At 35.5% G+C, this 26367-nt stretch overlaps 1 protein-coding gene and 2 non-coding genes across 10 annotated transcripts in view; all 3 read left to right on the forward strand.

Annotated features, from left to right (window-relative positions):
* Positions 1-26367, forward strand: part of LOC137250388 (protein no-on-transient A-like) — a 95069-nt gene that overhangs the window by 64639 nt on the left and 4063 nt on the right. For 6 of the 8 annotated variants that reach the window (XM_067783071.1, XM_067783072.1, XM_067783073.1 and 3 more), the window contains exons 5-12: positions 587-819; positions 2524-2608; positions 3199-3228; positions 8457-8621; positions 9257-9309; positions 13689-13734; positions 13928-15360; positions 23822-23892. In XM_067783071.1, the coding sequence (XP_067639172.1) occupies positions 587-819; positions 2524-2551 (261 nt within the window). In that variant the 3' untranslated portion in view covers positions 2552-2608; positions 3199-3228; positions 8457-8621; ... (2 more) ...; positions 13928-15360; positions 23822-23892. The remainder of the gene's footprint in view (positions 1-586; positions 820-2523; positions 2609-3198; positions 3229-8456; positions 8622-9256; positions 9310-13688; positions 13735-13927; positions 15361-23821; positions 23893-26367) is intronic. The other 2 variants (XM_067783075.1, XM_067783076.1) reach the window with 2 other exon arrangements.
* Positions 9554-9624, forward strand: LOC137251561 (small nucleolar RNA U18). The gene has a single exon (XR_010953297.1). It is a non-coding gene; the product is annotated as a small nucleolar RNA U18 (small nucleolar RNA).
* On the forward strand, positions 13771-13841 carry LOC137251563 (small nucleolar RNA U18). The gene has a single exon (XR_010953298.1). It is a non-coding gene; the product is annotated as a small nucleolar RNA U18 (small nucleolar RNA).

Consider the following 26367-nt stretch of genomic DNA (forward strand, 5'->3'; position numbering starts at 1 on the left):
TTCGGTTATTATTCTGCTACTCGAACACCCAAAATGTCAAAGATCCAATCTTGTTTATCAAACATATGTACGCTCAAGTGGGGAGCGTTAATTTTTTTATGAATGCCATTTTGATTCTCATGTTCTAGCTTCTTGCAAGATCTTAACAAATTTCGAGAATGACCTTTGACGGTCTATAACTTCCTCAAAGGTTTGGGGAAAAATATTTGAGCTATTTTTGTTGGACACAAAGAAGATATATCTATATTAAAATTTTACGAATAAATACAAAAGCGTAGCAAACCGATTTGTATTGGAGTAGGCCAAAATTCAGGTAGCAACCCTCGAAGAATTATTGAATAACGTTACAAAGGGATATTTGTTATGGTCATTCCAAAGAAATAAATTATATTTACAATAATTTCTTGTCAATGTTTTAAGAGAAACCATTATTTTAATGTAAAGCGCAGTTTGAATTGTGAAAAATTTCGTACTTGTTATACATTCACGTCAATCAAATGAGTTTTCTAATGTGACCTAATGGGTCAAAAAAAAAAAATAATAATTACAAAGACAAAACTAAATATTGTCCGTATATATTTTGTAGATGATGGGAAGAAGGCTGATGAAGCGCCGTTTTACTATTCACGAGAGAATAATGGATCCTGCGGATAAGATAGCAGCAAGCGTGGATCTAAATCCGCCACCACCGCCGCCATTTAAAGCTCAACAACAACAACAGCAGAAGCAGCAGCAGCAACAACAGCAGAAGCAGCAGCAACAACAACTACAACAAAACCAAGGCATGCCTGCTAATATCAATTGGGATTTAGTTAAAGAGTGAGTAATATTGTTATAGAAAAATATTTATTTGTGATAATCAACTGGTTTGAGTTGTATTCAATTCAGGAGCGTGCGCAGGAATTGTCTATAAGGGGGGAGGGGGAGGGTTTGTACATATGGAAGCTCATAGTAAGCATCCGTTATTGTCAAGACTAGTTTTGCGATAAAAATTAATAGAAACGGGAGTAAAGAGAAACACCCTCCCCCCTCCCCCACTTGCTCACGACCCTGATTCAGTTGAAAACAAAACCATGGTGGAATAACCAGATGAATGAAGTAAGCGTCAGTGGGCTTGCCCTAATTTATTATTTTTTTTTTGTGGTACGGTTATTTAAAATTCTCAGCCAATATTCCCGAAATTGCTGTTCTTTTTGATGAAAATGAGCTAATATTTATTCGTAAATCCCTTTTTCTTCCCTCAATTATTGATCCAAAAAACCGAAATTTAAAATACTTAAATTATTAGGAACATGTTGCATGCGTAAGTTGCAACCAGAGATCTGCTTTGAGTACTAATAAAATTAGTGCACTTAGTCATGAGCCAAAAAATTGTGTCTAAATGTGTACTTAGTCAAGTACAGGCAAATACTATGAGTGATTAGTACATAAAATAGAAAATACATACGAGTGCCCCGAAACACATACTATGTCTCATACATATATGACATTGTTGAGTATAGTCGCTTTAACTCAGTAGCACGTTGGTTTCGTGTGTAATACACTGTATACTTCGTTTATCATCGGTTTTACTTTGGCGCTGTATTCAGTTTAGTTTCGTGTACATCGCTGTGTTGCTAGCGTCAGAAGACTGATGTGACTTTATTCATTTTGTTGCACTGTTAGTCTTACTTATTCCAATTAGTGTTTTCGTATAACACAGCCGACTTTATTGCTCAATAAGACAATTGAGTACTGAACTGCTTCGTGGCTTATGAGCGGTTATCCATTTTACGAAGCATGACTATGTAAATGTGTGTTTGGGGATATATGTAAGTGCCTCATATTCTTTGTTTGCATACGCACTAATACTCATTTCTTGGCTAATCCACTAATAACCTTAAAAGATGACAGCTCACTGGTTGCAACTTCGTCTTATTTTCGGACAAAAAGTATGTTATTATTATTTACATTATAATATCACCACCTCTTACGGTCTTTCAACTTCACCAAAAATTATGTGTGCAGCGCCCACTTTGTAAAATACCAAGGTTTTCATATGAGAGATAGCATAAAGTACACGGTCGTAAGATCAACTGATCTTATCGCCACTTCAATTAAAATTATTACAATTTCAAAAGGCCACAACATCAAATTTTAAGTTGTTACAATTTTATAGATGTTGACATTCTGGCGGCCGCCGTGGTGTGATGGTAGCGTGCGCCGCCTACGACATCGAAGATCCTGGGTTTACGCCCCGGGCAAACACCATTAAGATTTTAGAAAAGTTTTTTCGATTAGAAGAAAATTTTCCTAACGTGTTTCGCCCCTCGGCAGTGTTTGGCAAGCACTCCGAGTGTACTGCCATGAAAATCTCTCAGTGGACAAATTGCTTTTTTTTATAATTTTTAAACTCAAATGCGCACCTGTTTTGTCTCGAATCGATCCGCACTCCCTCCACAAAGCATCAGTTGAATACCGTAATAGACACGAATATCTTGCATATTATTTTTCAACACATTGAATGTTTTTCTATCATTTCAGGTTGCTGTGTTCGACATTAAAATGTTGAGAGGAGTTGCCCGAAAATCAGGCGGATGTATAGCAGAATTCTTCAGGAGTGTAAAAGGTTAGTCTTATGTATATAAATTAATATATTTCTTGTTTTCCCACATTTATTTCAAATATATTATATGTTTAACGCCAGATTGCAACTTAAATAATTATAAATAAATTTGCAATACTGCTTTTGTTAGCATTTTTCCTTATCATTCTCATCTAAATTTAAAAGAATAACTTTTATTGTAAACAGATGTAATAAAAAATGTTAATTTTTCGAGATTTTATGATGCTCTAAAATTATAAATCTACGATTTTCCGTAAAAATTTGGTTTGGAAGCAAACCGGTTTTGGCGTTACGCCATCATCAGTGTCGATTTTCGTTCTTAATTCGAGTACCTAAAACGTCTGAAAAACTGGGAGAAAGTAATTACTAATTTTTATTAACAGGGCCCAATAATTGACGAGTCAACCCGAAAGTCAATTTCTCGAAAGGCTTGAGTTTAGCCCTTTCTATGATTATAACTACGGATCTAATTACTGAATTACCTACAACCACACTGTGGACGCCATTTTAAATGAGAATTTAATAACAATAATATGCAATTACATTCTTTATAAAACAATTCTAAAAAATATTTTTTGTTTATCTTTTTGCAGATTAAAAATGTGCTGGTCTTAACTATTGAGGTAAGTTTCATATTTTTGCTAGCGTAGATTATGTATAATACAGCAGATTTACATAAAAGCCTATTTTTGATAAATTGTCTAAGTGAAAAATGTAAATAGCCTGTTACATTAACTTCAATGACAGCGACATGTCGGTTTTGAAGAAAGTGTCCTTCTCTCTTTTGATCCTATCATTAACATGCCTGCCCTTACATGTAACACGACTTTTCCCTTACGAACTTGGCTTCTTACACATTTAAGAAAAATAACTAAAATTAGAACTGGGTGATCACCAAAGATGAACTCATAAGCGCATAGTCATATTCAAAATAAAATAGGTTTTAAAATTATTTGCAGCGTTTATGACAGCTCATAGAAAATTATGTCAAAAAGCTGCAACTAAATTTAAAACCAATATTTTTTTGACTATGACTATGCGACGTAGTGTTTTCACTTTGTATTATCATCAAAATTGAAAAAAAAAAAAACATTTTTTTTTGGCAAGTAAAATTATAGCGGAAATGTATCCAACTCCTGGCTTTGCTTTCTAGATAGTGACTGATCATTTTTCATTCTTTTCATACATTATTCTTATTACTAATTACATCTTGACTTCTTATACGCACATTGTTATACCCTATATTATGACACCTTTCCCCCTCCTTAATCCATCACTTATTTATTCATATGGCATTAGTGTAGGTTAGGTTAGATTAGGTTGAAGTGTGGCTGCCTCCGCTGTCCAAGCGGAGACTCACGTAGGCCGTTGTGCTACCACGCGGGGGCCCCCTATTTCCCTTCTGGCATTAGTGTAAGGATTAAGCTTCCTTGCTTATAAATCTAAGTAAGTTTACATTGACATGGAAAATGGAACAAATGAAATTCATGACTATTTTACATTTGAAGTTATGATTGTCGGAAACGCCTTCCCCTTCAATGTTAGCTGGAGTCTCTACTGCCTCTCTTATTTCGACTTCTTTATTGGCTTCCCCTTCAGGGTTTGATGCTCCTTGCGTTGTCGGCTTTGGTGGCGATGACGCATCGAACCTAGAATGGACTTTTATCTTGGTTAGGATAAGAATATACAAACCGAGATGTAGGTTTCGAAGCAGATGCTTGGTCGTCCTCTACTTCCAAGCTCGTCTTACTACCGATTTTCCTTAACTGATCAACGTGTCTCTTCCAAATACGACCTCTAATACGTCTAATCGAGAAATTTCTTTCGTAAGGGTGCTGGTATATACACTCGTAAACCTCGCATCAAGCAACCGTGTTGTAGACTGAATTCTGTTTGAGTGATTCCAAAACGGTGTTTTGGCTCCGCATCTTTTCCCAATTTCAGGCAATCTTCACTTCGTCGGCCCCTTCAGTTTTTGTCGAATACAAATTTTACATCATTTTGTAGCAGCTTATTTAGCGGTAGATGATGTTGCCAAAGTTTTTTACAAAACGGCCATAGTAATTAATTAGGCCCAAGAACGCCAGTACTGCATCTTTGTTTGTAGGCTTTTTCATTTTTTGTATAGCATCCACTATGCTTTTGACCTATGTATACCACATCATCAATCACATACCCGCAATATCCTATACGGTCTTTCATAATTTCACACTTTTGTATATTTACACGCATATTGTGATTGCGCAGTCGTTGAAAAACTGTGTCTAGCCGAAAGATATGTTCTTCATCGTTGGCTGCTGTGGTATTAATGCCATCAAGAAATACCGACACTCCAGGAATACCTCCAACCAACTGTTCCATTAACCGTTGCCACTTAGCGGGTGCGCTGGCAATGCCAAACATGAATTGTTGTTGTTGTTGTTGTTGTTGTAGCAATGCTCACCCCACCTAATAGCCGCGACCGATCACAAATTGTCATCAATATCCTCTAACGGGGGTCCAAGGAAACTTGCCGTTTCAACAGGGGTGGACCATAAGGAAAGGAGTGTTAGAAGCGTTGGTTCCACATTACAATTGAAGAGATGGTTGGTGTCATGTGGGGACACATTGCAAGCGGGGCATACATTTTGTATGTCGGGGTTGGTTCTGGATAGGTAAGAGTTTAACCTGTTACAGTATCCAGAACGAAGTTGAGCAAGAGTGACACGCGTTTCCCTGGGGAGTATGCGTTCCTCTTCCGCAAGTTTTGGATAATTTTCGTTAAGTACTGGATTCACCGGGCAATTCCCGGTATAAAGGTCCGACGCCTGTTTATGGAGTTCACCTAGGACCTGCTTGTGTTTTTTCACTTCATACGGCTGGGTTATCAGGTGCCGTATTTCCTCAAAATGCTTACGGAGATGACTCCTTAAGCCCCAAAGGCGGTGCTGGTTCATCAATCAGATGTGTGTTGGGATGCCCAGGTTTCTGGGTATTCAACAGGAACTGTTTGGTCAGCATTTCATTTCTCTCCCTGATGGGGAGTATTCTCGCCTCATTATGCAGATGGTGTTCTGGGGACATAAGAAGACAGCCCGTGGCGATTCTGAGAGCAGTATTTTGGCAGGCCTGTAGTTTCTTCCAGTGGGTGATTTTTAGGCTTGGCGACCATATGGGTGACGCGTAGCACGTAATCGGCTGGCTAATTGCTTTGTATGTAGTCATGAGCGTTTCTTTATCTTTTCCCCAAGTACTGCCAGCGAGGGATTTGAGGATTTTGTTACGGCTCTGAATTCTCCGAACAATTGCGGCTGCGTGCTCACCAAAATGTAGATCCTGATCCAACGTCACACCCAAGATTTTGGGGTGTAGGACAGTCGGTAGCGTAGTGCCATTGACGTGGATGTTCAAAATGGTCGACATTTGGGGCGTCCATGTTGTAAATAAGGTCGCGGAAGATTTAGTCGGTGATAATGCCAGGTTTCGCGAGGCGAAAAAACTGGAGAGATCAAGGAGGTAGCCGTTTATTTTATTGCATAGCGCATCGATCTTTGGGTCTGGACCTGTGGCCATTATTGTGCAGTCATCGGCGTAGGAAACGATTGTGACTCCTTCCGGTGGTGAAGGTAGCTTAGATATGTAGAAATTAAACAAAAGTGGGGATAGGACACCACCCTGTGGCACCCCTTGTTTAATTCTCCTTGGTTTTGATGTTTCGTTTCTAAATTGCACCGATGCCTGCCGAGTCTCGTGGGTTGGTATAAACCTTTGTGAGTGCTCAGCGTCATCAATTTTTGGTTCTCCGGGTGCACCTCTAATTGTAGATATGCACTCGACAGATCGATCTGGGAAAACATGAATATTATGGAAAAATCAAATATTTCAATTATTGATTCACATCTTTAGTGCTCATTGGTATACGTAATAAAAAATAAGAGTAAATAGTAATTGGTTTGGTTACTGCGTTATTAATCTATATGTATCGACGTGCTGCACGAAAACGCTTTTCAAATTTCTTACGAAAAGTAGCAATTTCCTTTCCTAGCTGGCCATAATTAGCAATTTATTGTCGTGTTTCTGCTTATTTGCTGTGTCCAGACGATTTCGGCCTTCGGTGATGTCAGTTATCCTGTTTCACAACAACTGATGCGAACTCGAAAAACCAAGGGAGTACTACATCCTCACCCTGATGGGGTACAGAACCTCCGCTGAAAAACACGTTTCCATGCCAACGCCTTTGGGCCTTTATTCGTTGAACTATCATAACTGCGTAAAGTTGCTTTTATATATTCGCAGTTCTTGTTGTAGCAGTGTATATTCTCAGTCATTAGTAAATTTAACAATATAATTGCTTTACGAATATAATTACTAGAGATTCCGAAATTTTTGATTTGATTTTGTTTTTCGTCCACAACTGTCAGAATTTCTATATATTTGATCATTTGATGGAAGTGTGTGAAGGAAATGCAAATTATAAAATAGTTTAGATTGGTTGCAATAACATTGAACATCATGTAACAAAATAAAAAAGGGAATTAGATTGTTAGTTTGCCTCATCAAGAATACCAAATTGTTATTTTAGTCAAGCAAACTGTATTGAACGCACCGTTTCGACAAAAAAAAATAAAAAAAAAAAATAAAAAAAAATAATAAAAAAAATAAATAAAAAAAATAAATAAAAAAAATAAATAAAAAAAATAAATAAAAAAAATAAAAAATAAAAAAAAATAAAAAAAACGGCGCGATTAACTTCCGCAGAGATTTTATTCCCACAGCTTACGTTGTTGTTGGTGGTGTTGTTGTTGCTGTTGTTGTTGTTGTTGTTGTTGTTGTTGTTGGTGTTGTTGTTGTTGTTGTTGTTGTTGTTGGTGTTGTTGTTGTTGTTGTAGCAGTGCTTCGCCCCATCCAATAGGTGTGACCGATCACAAATTGTCATCAATATCCTGTAACGGGAGTCCAAGGAAACTTGCTGTTTGAACAAGGTTGGTGTCATGTGGGGACACATTGCAAGCAGGGCATACACTTTGTATGTCGGGCTTGATTCTGGATAGGTAAGAGTTTAACCTGTTACATTACCCAGATCGAAGTTGAGCTAGAAAGACGCTCGTTTTCTAGGGAGAGTGCGTTCCTCCTCTGCTAGTTTTGAAGGATTAACCTCATATAACTCATTACTGAATTTCAACGTTCTGGCATGCATACCTTCAGAGTTATGCAGTACCAAAGATTCCATTTGTGTGGGAGGTGCCACGCCCCTTTTATATATGAAGGGGGTTATATATCGAAATTATTTTTAGCCTAAAACCTTCGTGTTGATCGAAGGGAAACTTATAGCCAAAATTTGGTCATGATTGAAGTGCAGGAAATACGTTTCCATAGCGAACACACACACAGAATTTGATTTTTATATACATAGATTGCTGTGCTTGCAGATATAATTAAAAAAAAAGGCATGGTTATTTTCATTGTAGTGTCACGCCAATACTCTAAACCCCACCTAGTCTTCTTCATTAAGACTAATATTTAAAAATCAGCAAAATAACAAGAAAAAGACACATTTTAAGTAAAGAATGAAACTTCTTCCGTAGTTGATTGAGAAACGAATTCTATTCGAAGGACCTAAACTTGTATTGTACCAGTGGTTCAAATCCAAACGAGTTTTATATATGCAGACAGATGCGTATTATGGGCCGCAGGTCTAGCTCTATAAAGACTTTCTTATAATGATGATACTAATTACCGTATGAGTATTTGCAATGACTAAAACTCGTCGGCTGAGCTTCTTTGCGTACTGATTGGATTTACTAACTTTTATTTTCGTATATATTATTTATTGTCAAAAATAATAATAAACGTTCAATTTTTTTGTTTTCAGTATTTTGGTTGCCAGCCTCTTTTGATTCCATTGTGATATAAAGTTCTGCTATAACTGTAAATATGTATTATATTAGCGTCCGTAGTGAATTGAATAACTTAAGGACGTTGAGTGCTTACAATGCGTCTGCATTTCTAAATTTAACTATTCTGTAAATCCAATGCTGTAAGTATGAAATGATTTTTTTTTTTTTGAATTTAAAATATAATAATTTAAGAATGATGTTACTAATTACCGTATGAGTTTAAACACTATGACTTGAACTAAACGGCTGCGCTTCTTTGCGTACTGATTTTGTTAAAAACTAAAGCAAGTGAAGAAGTCGGCAAAGAATATTTGTAAATAATTTATAATACAACAAGTTCCTCTAATTTAAGCATCATCTTTGCAAAACTATTCAAAATGTCCCACCTCTCATGGTGCACATTATATTTTACCGAGACCATCATATTTGTAAATTTTGTGAAAGTAAGAAAAATTGAGGATGGCTTTAAATCGACAAGAAAAAATATTTTTAGTTGATTTTGTAAGTTTTTAATTTGTGTGTACTTTCGTTTAAAACAGTTAAAAAAGCTAAAGCGAATCGTTTATTTTATTCAATGAAAACATTTTTAAAATAGAAATACTTTAGTGATACTGTTTGCTGGTTAGGGCTCTAAATGTTGAGAACGTCTTTGTATCCGCGTCTTATTTCTTCATTTTAGTTTGCCAATTTGTAACTTGCTTTATATAAGAGAAAATCGCAGACATTTACGAAATATGTGTATGTCCCTAACAATAGTTTCTCGCTCTCATTTTAGGCATACGAGCGTACGCAGCCATATTACCATTGTAATAAGTACTCTACAATAAGGTAAACATAAATATTAATTTTTGATTTCAAATTTTTAAAAACATATTACAAATTCATAAAACCAAATGGTTGATCCCCTTATGCATCAAACATGCAAAAGGTTTATTATAAAGCTTTTAAAAATTATATTTCCATATAAATCTCATATTTAAAGAGCTAAAAAATGTCCAACTAAAAAAGCTTTATAAAAATAACCCATTATTACGCTTTATGAATTTTAGGGGGTTACCCTTTTAAAAAAAATCTAATGATGAAATTAATTGGTCCGTGTTTATGAATTTATATTGATTTAAACCTTTCCAATTACTGATCAAGACAACGAACATTCCAAATAGATCCTAACGACCACAACTTCCAATTCAAAATAAATGGAGAAAAACGCGATTCTTTTAATATAGCTTCAGACATTTTATAAAACGACTGTCCGTGGAGGACTTATTCACCCTTATCGCGAAGTTGACGCGGAAAAGTGTTTGCCTTCACTTCTTTTGTTCGGGTGAACTTTTTTCGCCTATCGGCAATTTCGGGCGAACAAAAGTTCACTTCGAAACAGCTGATGTGAATTAGTAGTGAAGAAATAATTTACTTACAATTGTGTAAATTTTGTAACCAAGCATATATTTCCTTGAAATACAACAAAAATTTAAATAAAAAATTTATAAAATAATAATTAGTATTGCACTTATGTTGGTATTGATTGAGCGCGAGGAGAATATAAAAGTGAAAGCGATTCGGAGGCAATTAAGGGACAGTTCTAACCCTAATTACTATTTTCTGCGCTTTTGAATAACAAGTTAATTTTTTTTCAATTAGCTTTCGCCAATATTACAGGCTAAACAATCCGGCATTCTAATATTTGCTAGTTATTCTTACCAACTCCTTGACATTTTATAAAACGACTGTCCGTGGAGGACTTGTTCACCCTTATCGCGAAGTTGACGCGGAAAAGTGTTTGCCTTCACTTCTTTTGTTCGGGTGAACTTTTTCGCCTATCGGCAATTTCGGGCGAACAAAAGTTCACTTCGAAACAGCTGATGTGAATTAGTAGTGAAGAAATAATTTACTTACAATTGTGTAAATTTTGTAACCAAGCATATATTTCCTTGAAATACAACAAAAATTTAAATAAAAAATTTATAAAATAATAATTAGTATTGCACTTATGTTGGTATTGATTGAGTGCGAGGAGAATATAAAAGTGAAAGCGATTCGGAGGCAATTAAGGGACAGTTCTAACCCTAATAACTATTTTCTGCGCTTTTGAATAACAAGTTAATTTTTTTTCAATTAGCTTTCGCCAATATTACAGGCTAAACAATCCGGCATTCTAATATTTGCTAGTTATTCTTACCAACTCCTTGCCACCATTGAAGCAAAAATTTGGAGTTCCACCAATTGTAAAGTTGAGTACTTGTCTTTGTTTTTTCGCATACGGAAAGGCGTTGGAAAGGACCATGAAGTGGGTCTTAGCCAATCTTGCTTCAGTGAGGTGCTCAACATTTTGGAACCGTTGCTATGTCCACAATGGATAACTTGGCCGACTGATACGTTGTCATAAAAAATAGAATTTACATACTTAGCAATACAGGAGTTTCAACTTTTTCCACTCAGCTTCCGATTGTGCATTATTTATTGATTTATTTCTAATAATAAAAGTACATATAATTATAAGAGTATCAAATTTCAAAACAAAAAATTACTTACATTTTGTTTTCCCTCTCGTTCGCCTGTAAAATATAAGTGAACAAATTTGCGTTTCCCCGCTGTTCATTTCGCCCGAACAAAGAGTTGCCGACAAGGTGAAATCTTTTTCGAACACGAAAAATTGTTTCGGCATCCTCTGCGATAGGTTGAATAAAAACTGTGAATATTTTCGGGTGAAAACAAAACTCGCCATAAGGCTGATTTATATAAATATCTTCCGATTTTGAAGGCATATGTTTCATAGAAGCAAATCGGATCAAAAAGACAAGTTTTTCAACCGTCTTCTTAAGTACCGCGTTTGTCTTTATGTTGTATTTTCATCGGCCTCAGAACTATGTTTAAAGCAGACCTGTTAAATTTGAATTAGCATTAGTAATCAATTAATTAGATGCCTATTTTAAGGGCCAATGATTATTTCAATTGTTTTCCGAAAAAAGCAATTACTAATTGATTACCACTAGAAAATAAAAATCATGATTTTTTCCGATTATTGAAAAAATATCCAAAATAAATATAACCACAATTTTGGTTTACGTTATGGCTATGCACTGATTATTTTGTACATTGGTGGATGTAGCGGTATATTGTGAGCGCTTATCTAGGTATATGGGTACACACTGAAAAGTTAAAATTAATGAGACGAAATTTTTCAGCTTCAATGTCTGACAATAATTGATTTTATTGAAAAAATTCTTTCTCTTTTATAGATAATTTCTTAACCTCCACATTCATAATTATCCTAATACTAACAAACTAAAAATATGTACATTTGTAATGGTGGTATGCATACATGTAGATTTGTATTAATACTATGCATACATGTAGATTTGTATGCAGTCAGCAGATTGATATTCATGTAAAATGTTTGTATGTGAATAATTGGTTAATTCACATTATTGGTTGTATGTAAAAATTTTGGTGACAAACTAATATTGACGATCGGCAGTGTATTGACCGGAGTGTGTGACTAAGCAGAATTTGTTAGGTGTGAACTGACAAAGGTTTCATATTCGGCATTCCATTGATGTTAGCGAACCGCTATGTAATTTATGTCGCATAATATTGTAATATGATTATGCTATTACTAAAATGTATTGGCATAGAAGTTCATGGTGCGTAATGCCGAAAATGTATTGCATAGATGGGCATGACGCATAATGCTACAACACCAATGAACTGCAAAAATCGAACACAAGAACCTTCGATTACATTCGGCGACATGATCGTGTTCAATAATCCAACTTGCTTAAACGAACATAATCGACATTGATATAAAATCAACCAACTAATTGCATGCGTGAATATAATCAATTCAGGCGTTTGCTCGTTTGCCTAAACGGCGATTACATTCATCGGAATGAAAAGGCAAATATGAAAACTCTATGCGTCTGAATATTTGCATGATTCTTCTGCTCTTACGTCACGGCGGCAAGCTACATATAAATATACATATAAACATACTTACGATTCTGTTTGTTTGCCGAACTAAACGATACTAATTCTCGTGCTTTGATTTTATTCTCCGCTTGCCTTCGTTTGATTATACAATCGTACGCAAAACCTGTTCGGTCATTCGATCACAATCATGCTAACAGAGTCTTGTAAAGACAGATGCTGAGTATATTCAATTACGAGTTTATTCAATTATGAGATTATTCAATATGAGTTTATTCGACGTTCAAAATATATTAACGAAGAAAAATGCTTATTTATTATAAGCTCTAAATGGGACGACGAAGAACACACATAGTGGCGATGATATTAAACCAATTTCCCCAAAATAAAATGAACAATATGATGAACTTTGATTACAAAACAATCAGTGCATAGCCATAAATTAACCTAAAATAGCGGATATATTAATTTTGCATAAAAAACAAAATTAGCTTGACTTAAGGATGAAACCATTATTATTCTATATAATGAGTGTAGCAAATAATGCACATGTGTATATACTTACCTGAGAATATGTTTGAATCAACGCTCATATACCATTCGCCCTATATGTTGCATGTATGTATATAGATCAATTACTTTTGATTATTTTTTTTTTTTTTTTTTCAATAATCGTAAAAAATCATGATTTTTTTTTTGATTATTTTTTTAATCAATTGAAAAGTAATAATTAAAAATAGAAAATAATGGCAAGTAATCATTAAATGAGCCGTTTATTTTAAGAGTGGCATAAGTCATTTCATGTCGTTTAGGTTCAGTGATAATTTGTTTGTATCTCTCCTCGCCTCCAGTTTGTTAAGAGTCCAATATCCAAAAGATGCAATTCTTATTATTATTTTATAATTGTAGAACCATCTATATATGCATTCGTTCAAAAATAACAATGCATTTAAGACCATGAGTTGGAAATGACTTATGCCACTTTCAAAATAAACGGCTCAAATGTTGTTTAAAGAAAATAATCAATGGAACGGCTAATTATTACTATTAGTAATTATTATTTAACAGGTCTGGTTTAAAGTTCGAAGTGATTTTATATAAACTGGAAAGCAACTGAATAAAATTATTAAAAAAAAGCAAATTAAATTTTTTAAAAATACCTGAAACCCGCATTTGCTCGGATATGTGGTTCTAACATTGGAATGCTTAGCTATGTCTCTTTATTTTATGCGCTATATTTTAAACTGTCATACATATATAACCTTTTTTTGTTGTTTCAGTGATTATTTATCTGTGCGTGGTCAGTTGGTTAAAGAATTAAAAGTGGTGAGTTTTGTATTCTCATTTTAAAAGTATTAATTCTTGCTAATGAAATTAATTGGTCCGTGTTTATGAATTTATTTTGATTTTTATATTTCCAATTACTGATTTTTGTTTTTAACTATTTATTTTAATTATTTCTTGCTTTCTCATTTAATATTACTAATTCATTGTTTTTTTTTCTATTTTTCTTTTGCAGATTTTATAAATCTTGACAATTTTTGTGCGCTATATAAAATGCGAGTTGAGTCGGATGATTGAAATGAATGTTAAGTTCACGTATTAATAAAAAATATAAGTTTTCAAAATAAAAGTATTCTCTATATTAAGAAAGGTTGTATATAAATAATTTTAGTGAGAATAAATAATTTGCATTAAAATTAGAATACTAACTCAAGAACTGAAACTTAATTTTTCTATAAAAAAAAATCTAGTAACAAAGTTCATAGTAATCTTTATATGGCTGCCGCCGTGGTGTGATGGTAGCGTGCTCCGCCTACCAAACCGAAGACTGTGATCACGCCCCAGGTAAAGCAACATCAAAATTTTATAAACAAAGTTTTTCAATTAGAAGAACATTTTTTCTAAGCGGGGCCGCCCCTCAGCAGTGTTTGGCAACACTCCGAGTGTATTTCTGCCATGAAAAGCTCGCAGTGAAAACTCATCTGCCTTGCAAATGCTGTTCGCAGTCGGCATAAAACGAGTAGGTCCAGTCAAGCCAATTTGTAGAAAAAAAATTAAAAAAGAAGCACGACGCAAATTGGAAGAGAAGCTCGGCCTAAAATCTCTTCGGAGGTTATCGCGCCTTACATTTATTTATTTATTAATCTTTATCAAAAATTAGTATTTGCTAATGATACGACTTGTTATTAGTTTCTTATTTTTTGAATTGATTGAAATATTATACCTACGAGTGTAAGAAATAAGCGTAACTTGACAGCATCTACTATCTGTACTTATATGCATCTACTATCTGTACTTATATGCATTTCTTTAAAGGGTTCACACATTCAATCCTTGAACTAGTCATCAAAATTTATTATTAACTTATGGCCACAAATTTTTTCAAACAAAAGCAACTTTGACACGTATATATCAAAGTCCAACAACTTCTGAAAGCAAATGGGAATTCCCATTCCCACCGTGGTGTGATGGTAGCGTGGTGCGCCTGCCCACCCCAAACATCAAACAGTTTTTTCAATTAGAAAATGGCGCGGTCGTTCTTCTGCAGTGATTTGGCAAACATTCCGAGTGTATTTCAGCCATGAAAAGCTTCTCGGTGAAAACTCATCTGTTTTGCAGATGCCGTTCGGAGTCGGCATAAAACATGTAGGTCCTGCCCTGCCAATTTGTAGGTAAAATTAAAACGGAGCCGACGCAAATTGGAAGACGAGAAGCTCTGCCTAAATCTGGAGCCAAGTTTTTTTGTGGGTGATTTTAGTTTTTCTTAAATATCTTAACTATTGTATAAATCTATTTCAATTGACTTATTTTAATTATAATACAATCTTTGGCAAATAACAGAATTCAATGCAATTTTACCATGTATTTAGTATGTTATTAAGTTCCTTCGTGCAATAACATTCATTCATCATCAACATCGCAGCAGCCTTGTTTAACAATTCTAAACAGGTAAGTTTTAGTAAATAAAGGACCCGACTTTTTGTTAGATCTAATTGCTGCTAATTCTAAAACATCTATCTCAATGTTTGTTTGAATAATATCCATCTCGAAACTTTTGCCATAAACGTCCTGTGACAGCTGAAATTATGTATATTATTAAATTTGTGATGTGGAAGGGATATTACTATTAAATGGTGCGTTGTTGTTGTTGTAGCAGTGCTTCGTCCCATCCAATAGGCGCGACCGATCACAAATTGTTCCCTACTTCAAAGCAAATTTGCAGCTAGCCTGTCATCAGCATGGCGTTAGAAAACTCCATAGCACCACCACCGCGCTAAATGCCATTAGCACCCAGATAAATTGCGGTTTAAATCAAAACCCCCACCATAGAACAGTACTCGTTGTGCTAGACCTATCAAAAGCTTTTGATACGGTCAACCATGTCACGTTACTGTAAGAGCTGGAAGGGTCTACCCTTCCCCTTAAAAGGTGGACCGCAAATTATCTGGGTGGTCGGCAGGCATCGGTGCAATTTATAAACGAAACATCTAAACCAAGAAGAATTAAACAAGGGGTGCCACAGGATGGTGTCCTACCCCCACTTTTGTTTAACTTCTACATATAAAAGCTACCTTCGCCACCAGGAGTTACTATCGTTTCCTACGCCGATGACTGCACAATAATGGCCACAGGCCCAGACCCACAGATCGATGAGCTTTGCAACAGAATAAACGGCTACCTCCCTGATCTCTCCAGTTTCTTCGCCTCGCGAAACCTGGAATTATCACCGACAAAATGCCCCGCGACCTTATTTACAACATGGCCGTCCCAAGTGTCGACCATTTTGAACATCCACGTCGATGGCACTACGCTACCGACTGTCCTACACCCCAAAATATTGGGTGTGACGTTTTATCAGGATCTACATTTTGGTGAGCATGCAGCCGCAATTGTACCGAAAATCTAGAGCCGTAATAAAATCATCACAACCCCTTGCTGACAGTACTTGGGGAAAAGATAAAGAAGCGCTCATTACCACTTACAAAGCAATTGGCCAGCCGATTGCATGCTACGCGTACCCGATATGGTCGCCAAGCCTAAAAACTACTCACTGGAAGAAGCTACAGGCCTGCTATTATACTGCCCTCAGAACCGCCACGGGTTGTCTTATGTCCACCGAACACCATCTACATAATGAGGCGAGAATACTCCCCATCAGGGAGGGGAATGAGATGCTAACAAAACAGTTCCTGTTGAATACCCAGAAACGTGGGCATCCCAACAGACATCTGATTGATGAGCCAACACCGCCCAGTAGCTTAAGGAGTCATCTCCGTAAGCATTATGAGGAAATACGGCACCTGAGAACTAAGCCGTTGAAAGCACCTGTTGAATCTAACCTATCATCTGAGTTGATTTCGCTGGACAATATCTCTCATATCGAATTCATAGCAGTTAGGCTTTCATTCGGTAGCTATAGCATAATTGTTTGCTGTTCGTATATACCACCTCGTTCGGATATGGATGTTTATGCTAGTCATAGCTCGGCCATCTGCGATTTGCATTCGCAGTTGGGAGATAACGATCGACTTGTTGTTGTTGGTGACTTTAACTTGCCAACAGTTAGTTGGGTTAATATAAGTGATTCAAACTTTTTAACTCCCACTGCTCAACATGAGTTTCTCAATTGCTTGTTAGACTCATCTCTTTTACAGATTAACAATGTTCCAAATAGTGGAAATAAAATGCTGGATTTAGTATTTGTGGATGGCTCGGTGGGTACTACCCTTACGCAAATCCCACCTTTATCCCTTCCAGAAGACCCTCTTCACCCTACGCTAGAGATATCACTTGATATCGCCTACCCCGTAGGATTCAAGTACAGTCTCGTCCCAGATCTAGATGCTTCTACAAAGCGAATTTCATTATGCTCAATGATCTGTTGGCTTCCCATGATTGGTCGGATCTCTATGCTTGCACTGATGTCGATTCGGCTATCTCTATATTTTACAGTACGCTTGATGGCCTCTTTGATACCTGCACTCCTACTCGCTATACCCTATGTTCGAATAAGCGCCCTAGGTTTTCAAGGCAACTTATCAGACTTAATAACATTGAATCTAGGTTTTATAAGAGATTCAAGAAATCTGGAGCATCTGCAGACCTGTCTAAATATCTAATAGCTCGGTCTAAATTTCACCGTCTTAATCAGCTTTGTTATAAAAATTACTTGAGTTGTTGTAAAGCCCAATTTTTTAGAAATCCAAAAAAGTTTTACAGTTTCGTAAATTCAAAGCGGAAAACTTCTGGGTATCCTTTCTCATTAACCTTTGGAGGTAAAAAAACTTGCACTGATAACGACGTTGCTGAACAATTTTCTGAGTTCTTTAAGTCCACGTATTCATCCAGTGGTTTTCATTCCGGTCAATATCCCTATCGCTTAGATAGCTCGAATTCCATTAGGAATCCTGCTATTGATGGTAATATTGTTCTTCAGAGTCTTCAATCTTTGAAGCCTACCTTTTTTCGGGACCGGACGGTGTTCCTAGTTGCGCGCCGTAAACATGTATGAGCCTATTTTAAAATTAGTTGATCTATCTCTGGGATCTGCGTCATTCCCGGCACTTTGGAAACAGTCTTTTATTATACCCCTGCATAAAAAAGGTAGTAGGTCAAAAGTTGAAAACTACAGGGGTATTGCTAAACTTTCAGTCATTTCTAAAGTCTTTGAACAGATTGTTACCAGTCAACTCCAATATCAGTGTTATAGTCTTATCTCCATTCGTCAAAGGTCAACCACTACAAATTTGCTTGTATTCACCTCATGGAAGGATTTTTAGCGAACAAGCAAACGGATGTCATCTACACGGACTTCAGCAAAGCATTTGATACCGTCAACCATGAGTTACTTATTCATAAGCTTGATTTACTGGGCATTCCGTTTCACCTATTAATGTGGCTTAAAAGCTATCTTTCTAACCGGACCCAAAAAGTCCTGTTCAAGTGCAATCTGTCGGAATCGTTCGGAGTTTCCTCCGGCGTACCCCAGGGAAGTCATCTAGGCCCTTTGCTCTTTGCCCTTTTCATTAATGACGTGCCACAGACAATATTATCTTCACATACTATAATGTATGCGGATGATGTAAAACTTTGCTACACTTACTGTGCTACCGATTTGAGTTCCTTGGATCTTCTTCAGGCCGACTTGGACTCGTTCCAATGTTGGTGCGCAACAAATTTACTAGCTTTAAATTGCTCTAAATGTAAGCATATGACATTTCACCGAGTGAGGCCAGCATTGAAACCTTATGTAATAGATGGTATGCCTTTGGAGCGTATATCTATTGCAAATGATCTAGGTGTCCTTTTTGATCCGAAATTGAATTATAACATGCATATTTCATCTATTGCCAACAAAGCGTTCGGTTTACTTGGATTTGTTAAAAGATGGGCTAAAGAGTTCGATGATCCGCACCTCACTAAGGTTCTTTACACATCGCTGGTTCGTCCAATACTCGAGTATTGCTCATGCGTTTGGTCCCCTGTTTCTCAAAAGCATATAAAGCGTCTTGAGTGAGTTCAAAAGCAATTTTTGATATTTGCATTGCGCGGCCTTAATTGGGACTCCACCTTCCTCCATACAGAAGTAGACTTCTTCTTATTAACTTACCCACTCTGGAAAATCGGAGAATATTACTGGGGGTATTGTTCATCCATAAGCTCATTATTGGAGAAATTGATTCTGCGAACCTTCTCAGCCGCTTGTTTTTTGCGGTTCCCCCTAGAGTATCCAGACACTACGTTCCTTTCTATTTACCCCTTTGTCGACGAAACTTTGCTAAAAATAATCCTCTTATCTGGTGCGCGCACTACAATGACTTGTATAGCTGTATCAGTCTTGAATGTACTTTTGCCACTATACGTAATGCAATACTTGCCTATCTAATTTAAGAGATACAAGCTAATTTAATTTGCCGGCATTTTATTTCTTCCATAAAAAACAGGAACTATCTCGTTTAAGGATGGAGGAACATTTATCAACATGACAGGAACAAGACAGTACTGTGTTGATTGGAATCTGGTGCATTCCAACAACGTAAAAAACATGCTTTTTCATGAGTCACTGACCGGAATCGTATGCATTCCGGCAGTGTAATCATATGAGTCAGGCATCGAGCTGATTGGAATCCGGTGCATTCCAACAACACACGTCATGTTATTTTTTTATGCCTTGTGATGGCGTATCCTCATTACACTACACTTAGCACTGCCGGATTCCCATCGCATGCTGATTGGAATCTTATTGCATTCCAACAGGAAGATTGGAATCCTCTGCATTCCGAAATCATGCTGAGCGGAATCTGATGCATTCCGCCAGTATAAGATTTCGGTATAAGATCTTATTTCTGCTATATATCTTTGTTTGTAATATAACATTGTTGAAATCTCGATATATCTTAACTTTTATCTTTTGAGTTGTATATTTATATATCTTTTATATTATGCAGTCAACCATAGTTTGTCGTCGACTTTAAATAATAAATAAAAAAATAAATAAATTATATATATAAATGTAATTAAAAGTATTTATCAAAAATTACTGAGATAGGTCGTTTTCGAATTGACAGTCGATATGGAAAACATTCCACAGAGCAGTCTATATTACTTTAATTTATTAGGCTGAATGTTGGCGTATGTCTGTGCTTCATTAACACGCTTATATGTATGCGTGTTTGTAACTCTCTAGGCTAAGCGCGCAAAAGAGTGTTAAATAACTCGCTACAAAACGAGTTGTGCTTAATAGCGGAGAAACGAACCTCTGTGCTACGGTGCTATCAACATCAAATATCTAAGCCCCGGTTTTTCAGCACAAGTTCAGCTCTGTCAGTTAAACTACGCTTTAACTTATTCTGCAATTTTCCAGTCTACTTTAACTGAAGTTTAAGCTGAGCTTACGCGGTCGATCTGGTTAGGTTAAACTCTAGTTAACCTATCGGTGATTTCCGTTCGTTCGAAATGGCGTCGAATATACCCAACAAGCATTTGGGCTTGAGTACCATTAGAGTTCATGTTGATAACTAGGCATACTTCTAAAAAAAAGGGGATGTTTCGAAACAGTGGCTCAACTCGAGAATCATAGCGTACTCAGCTAAAGAGGGAACTTCTTATATTACTTAAGTTGAAAAATGTAATTAACAACTTGTGGTTCTCTAACTGGACTCAAATGTAAGATTCATTGACGTTGATGTAGGATCTTCGGTGTGGTAGGCGGAGCACGCTACCATCAAACCACAGCGCCGCCTGTATAATTTATTCTTGATTAATTACGCTTCATTACTGCTATCAGCCAGGGGTTTATTTCTCACAATAAACAGCTGTTGGTTTTGGTGGTACCACCTTGGAGATTTTTTTCAACTCCATCTCAACTCAATATATAATGTAAGATATCAACTGGAAAAATGGGTTGAATATTCATTTGAGAGCTGTACATTTTCAAAATCTCGAAATTATGATAATGGAAATATTAATGATGTTGGAGATCAACTGGAAAACTTTTAATTTTACAAAATTTCTCAAAGGTTGGATAGTGACTGGAGAATGAAGTTGGATATCAACTCGAGAACTATCTGGTTTAAGAATAATTTAATAATGATGTTGGATATCACTTCCGGAACTAGATATATATTTCGGCGGGGAATTTTTTTCCATGTTTCTTGGGTAAACAAAATCCAGTTGTTGCCGTACCTACAAATTATCTAGATAATAAAAAAACCAATGTCACCACAAAACAGCATACCCCAAAGGCGGCCTTAAACTGTGACTGAAAAACTGCTCAGTAGTTTAACTGGAGTTTAAATTTGACTAGAGTTTAAGCTTAGCTTAACCAACCACTGATAAACCGGGCCTTAATAATAAATAAAAGTATCTGCAAATGAAAGCACCAAAATAGCTGTTTTTACACTTTGCTGACAAGTGTTTGCTTATTTATGTTCGTTGAAAACTTAGCAAGTTTCGCCCTTTTTTATGAGAGTAAATTTTATTGCTGGACAAAACGTGCTTGAAGTTCTGGCCGAATATACCGCATTATAAAAAGCTTGGTTGATCGAATGAGCTTTTGAGACTTCGCTCTTCACTCTATAGCTTTATCCATTAAAAACATAGTTTTTTTATAACTCAGCGTTCAACACGATCATTACTCGTATGAGGGTTGTTGTTGTAGCGATAAGGACCTATAAGGCCTATATAACCAATGTCTCAACAAACAGATCAGTAGATGGAGGTAGACTATACATTATGGGACCAGGGGTAGGGGGTTGTGGGGCTACTCCCCCTTTCTAAAAACACAACCCCACCCGCCGAGGCTTATAGAGTTTGATCACAATTTAATATTAAAGTTACCAAAAAATGAAAGAAAACGCAGTGAATTGAGCAAAAATGGTGCTACCAGACTTCAAAATATGTATAAATGAAAAACGACTCAATATATTTTAATAGTGCCTTTTTTATTCCAGATTTTCTTTTTTTTTATGAAGTAAACGTAATTTATTTTAAAAAATCGCGTTTTTTAACAAATTTTCTATTTATTTATCAAATTAACATAATTTATTAAAAAAATAAATAAATAGCGCCGCAGGGGAAAATTTGGAATAAAAACTCGCGCGATTTTTTATTCCAAATTTTCTATTTTTTCGTGAAATAAATATACGGAGTTGAACGAAAAAGATCCATTTTCTCGTTGGTACAGTTTAAAACATTTTTCATTCTTTGGTACTATTTAAAGCAGAGCCGGCCACACAAATACAAAAACAATTGCATAAGTGTGTGTAAAAATTGAGTGACAACTCCCCACAGTGTGCTAAAAGAAAATGTGGACTGTGAAGGTTGAAATTAAAAAGGACTTTGGTTATTTGATTTCAAGGTAATCCTGACTATATTTACTTATGTATATTCGCGGAGGTCGAGCTAGTCAGATAAAACTTTTATAAAAGAAGGTATGGTGTTTATTCAATGCAAAATTTACTTAAAAAAATTCACTTTTTCATTAAGAAAGAACTATAAAACAAAGTAAATGTAAATATAGAAATATATATTTTCAAAACATAGTTATTCATAAAAAAAAATTTATGAAAATTAATAAAACTAAGTAGAACGTATAAAAATATATTTATATTAAATTGTCAATATTTATTAATAATTAATTAATTATTAATAATTAATATTTAAATTGTCAATATTAATATGTATGTTCAAAGGAACTTAATAATACTAACTAAAACGGATTAAAAGTCACTTTAGCATTGCAGCATATTGTTTTTATTATGTACCCAAAAAGTAGCATGGACTTTTCCTTTTGCATTCACTGTTGATTTTAGTGAGTGACAAGCGAAAGCAAACGATCGTTAGTGTCGGTGTGAAAATACGAACTCAAATTGCACAACGTGCAACTTTTGGCCGGCTTTGATTTAAAGCATCTGGTAGCACCAAGCAAGCAGTGAATTAAGGGCCCATTGCTGATACTTAGCATAGACTTGACTTGACTTGGCGTAAGCTTGGCAACTTAGCCACGATTATACTCCGTTTAGCGCATACAATCTGGCATCATAATCAGGCTTGAAATTTATTTTTAAATAAATGTCAATCTGTATGACAAAATGTCAAAATGAAATGGAAACAAACAAATAGCATCTCAAAATGTAAACGTCACTTAGAACTTACATAGAAAATCAAAATTCAACAGACTTCTAAGTCAAGTTACGTGTTGCCAAGTTTTGAGTAATCAGTAACATGCAATGTTCATTTAACAGAACTGTAAGTGACAGTTCTCAAGTCAAGTCAAGTCTATGCTAAGTATGGGTAATGGGCCCTTTAGATCAAATGGTTGCATTCTTATGTTCGCGGAAAGTAAACAAATAAATTTTTAAATTTTAGAATAATACGTAAATTTAAACAAAAGAAAATAGTTATTTGTTGTTTTATAAACATTATAGAGTGTACTTATGTATACAATTCTTGTGAAAGTGTTCGCATGTAGGTGAAAAGTGATAGTTATACCGTGGTAACTTTCACAACAAATTACTAATAAATTGTTAACAATAAATAAAAATTACTCACTGAATCTCGTTGGGGACTCCCTGAGAACCTATGTGCAAAATTTCAAAGGTCAACCCCCCTGTGGTTTACGAATAAAACCAATTGATCCCTTAATGTATAGCCAACCCGTAGATGGAAGCAGCTCGAAAGAAATGAAGCACAAACATAAGATTTCCACCAGATACTATAGATTAAAGTAATAATGTGTTTGGTTTATTTTCTTCTTTTTTTACAAATGATGATATATATCTTTACGTCTTCTTTTCCCGACATAAATTTATGTTGATACTTATTGATACTGAGTTAATTTTTTATGATTTGATTCCGAACTAATTCTTGACAAAGTGTTTAAAAAATTTTCGTCTTATTTTAATTTTAGATTTGTTGAAAGGCGGGAATTCATTAGTATCGAATTTTTGCGCTTGACTTTGGTACCATTTATTGCAACGGGTAAAGTATTATTTATATTGAGATTTATAGCAATTAAGTTATGGGCTTGTTCGAGGCAATTGATACGGACAGCTGCAGCACATTTGCAAATGCTCAGCTGATAGTCTCTGTATACCATGGCGGAACCATACAAGGTGCAACACGGCGACATATGTAATAACATAAATACAAATTCCATGTACTTTGTTTTTGTAATTCGATGGGCTAATTTCAAAATCTTACTGCGCCGGAAGTTGAAGTGCCAAGGCATATGAAAAAAGTAAAGATCAGCTGATTTCCGGCTGCCGCTTGTATGGTTCCGCCATGCAGTTTACTGTGTAGACACAAATTTTGTACTGATAGAATCAATTTTGCAAATATTATTAATAATATATCAAAAATCGTTAAACCTATCGTAACAAAATTCGGCAGAGGTTGCCTTACTATAAGAAATGCTTTGAAGAAGTCGGTTAAGGACCACGCCCACTTTTATATATAAAAGATTTTTAAAAGGGTCGTGGATGAATGAAATACGCTATATCTTTGCAAAAAAGAGCTTTATGCCCCTATTACCGTTTACAACTCTGGTTGGGTTGAAATTTCGCAATTTGATATTACAGATAACAACTCAACATGTCGAAAAAAATGTCGGTTGAGTTGTCTAGTCGAACAACTTTTTGTGGCATTACCGTTTACAACCTTGTGTTTACTAGCAGTTGTCTCATACAATTTTGCAGTTGTTTTGATAAAATGTAACGTTTTACAAGACGGTTCACCACCTAATTATTAACAAAAATTTTCAAAGTTGGTATCAAAAGACACGTTTCGACCTCCGATTTAAGATTCCGAAAACAAAAATTAAAATTTAATTTCTGTCATATCATTTCGGTTAAAATTTTCATGTGGTTGTTGTATTTTGCCAAATTTTTTGTACACACGAATGCAGAAAAGCTGTGGACCCACCCAGGGTTATAGTTGCAAATCGCGGCCAAAGGCCGCCAACGCAGAAAGATGTTCTGTGCAAAAAAACTGTGTGGATCGGGCCTCATATTTCGGACCCTCTCGGGCAATTTTGTGGGTTTTTGTAAATATTGTTAGAGAAAAATATTGTTAGAGAGCAATCAAATTTTTAATTTCCGCTATCGAATTCTAAAAACGGCGATCGAAACGCGTCTTTTGATACCACCTTTGGTACGAGTTAGATGGTGCACGGGCTCATAAAACGTTACCAAAAAAAAAAAATTAAAGCCTCTAGTTAAACCTTTTTTAATCAAACAATAATCAACAGTGTATGAGTTAAGCGGGGACTGCCCGTATTGCTTTAAATGTATGAAAACATTTATTTGAAGCAATTTTTAATTTTTTATAATTTATTTTATAATATTTTATAATAACAACTTCGTACACATCCTTAAAGGAAGGATTACATTGAATAACTTTTTGTCTTTATGGAGTGACATGCCGAAGTTTGGATGCAGCCAAAATAGGTGAAATTATTCTATCCTATTGATAGTAATCACTACTCCTGGGAATCCTGTTCTAGAGTAAAGTAAAATTTTTGCTGTTCGTGTTTTAATCCAATTCGCACAAATATGCTCCTCAATATCTAAAACCTCTTTATTAACTGTAGATGTTGTCGAGTCCAACACCAAAATCCTTTCACAGCATTTTTATAGCTGCAAGGAATCGGAGTGTGGCGCATAATTTTAAAATAGGGGCACAGCCTTCCCTCGAACGCGTTTGCGGAAATGGTTCTTAATTGTGTTTAGTAATGAGCAAAATGCTTCCTTTCAAATCTTCAAAATAAACTCATCATTTGTCACTTAAACATTTTCTTACTTGGTGCTTGTTAGTTCCAAGGGATTGGAATGAACACGCGAATGTTTTCCGTATTCGCGACATGTCAATCACCAACATTTTCGCCATTATAAAATAGATTTCATATAATTTTTATAAGAAAACCACTTTTGCAAATACTTAAATTTCCGGCACAAATTGATCAGCTGTTCATTTCTCTGTCAAATCATCACTTTCTGAAGTTGGCAACTCAATTCAACTTCAACTGAAATAAGTTGTAATTCGTAATACCAAACATGAGTTGAGTTGTTTTAATTACAATCCAACTAAGTTGAGTTGTAAACGGCAATAGGGGCATTATATCAATGGTATTTCATTTCCCAAGTAGATTTATAGCAATAAATAGCAAAAACTTAAAAAAAAAATGGGCGTGGGACCGCCCCTGTTGTTGTTGCTAGTGTTGTTTTGTTGTTGTTGTTTTGTTGTTGTTGTTTTGTTGTTGTTGTTGTTTTGTTGTTGTTGTTTTGTTGTTGTTGTTTTGTTGTTGTTGTTTTGTTGTTGTTGTTGTTGTTTTGTTGTTGTTTTGTTGTTGTTGGTGTTGTTGTTGGTGTTGTTGGTGTTGGTGGTGTTGGTGTTGTTGTTGGTGTTGTTGTTGTTTGGTTGTTGTTGTTGCTTTGTTGTTGTTGTTGTTGTTGTTGT

The sequence above is a fragment of the Eurosta solidaginis genome, chromosome 4 (assembly GCF_040869045.1).
Source record: "Eurosta solidaginis isolate ZX-2024a chromosome 4, ASM4086904v1, whole genome shotgun sequence".
Taxonomy (NCBI): domain Eukaryota; kingdom Metazoa; phylum Arthropoda; class Insecta; order Diptera; family Tephritidae; genus Eurosta; species Eurosta solidaginis.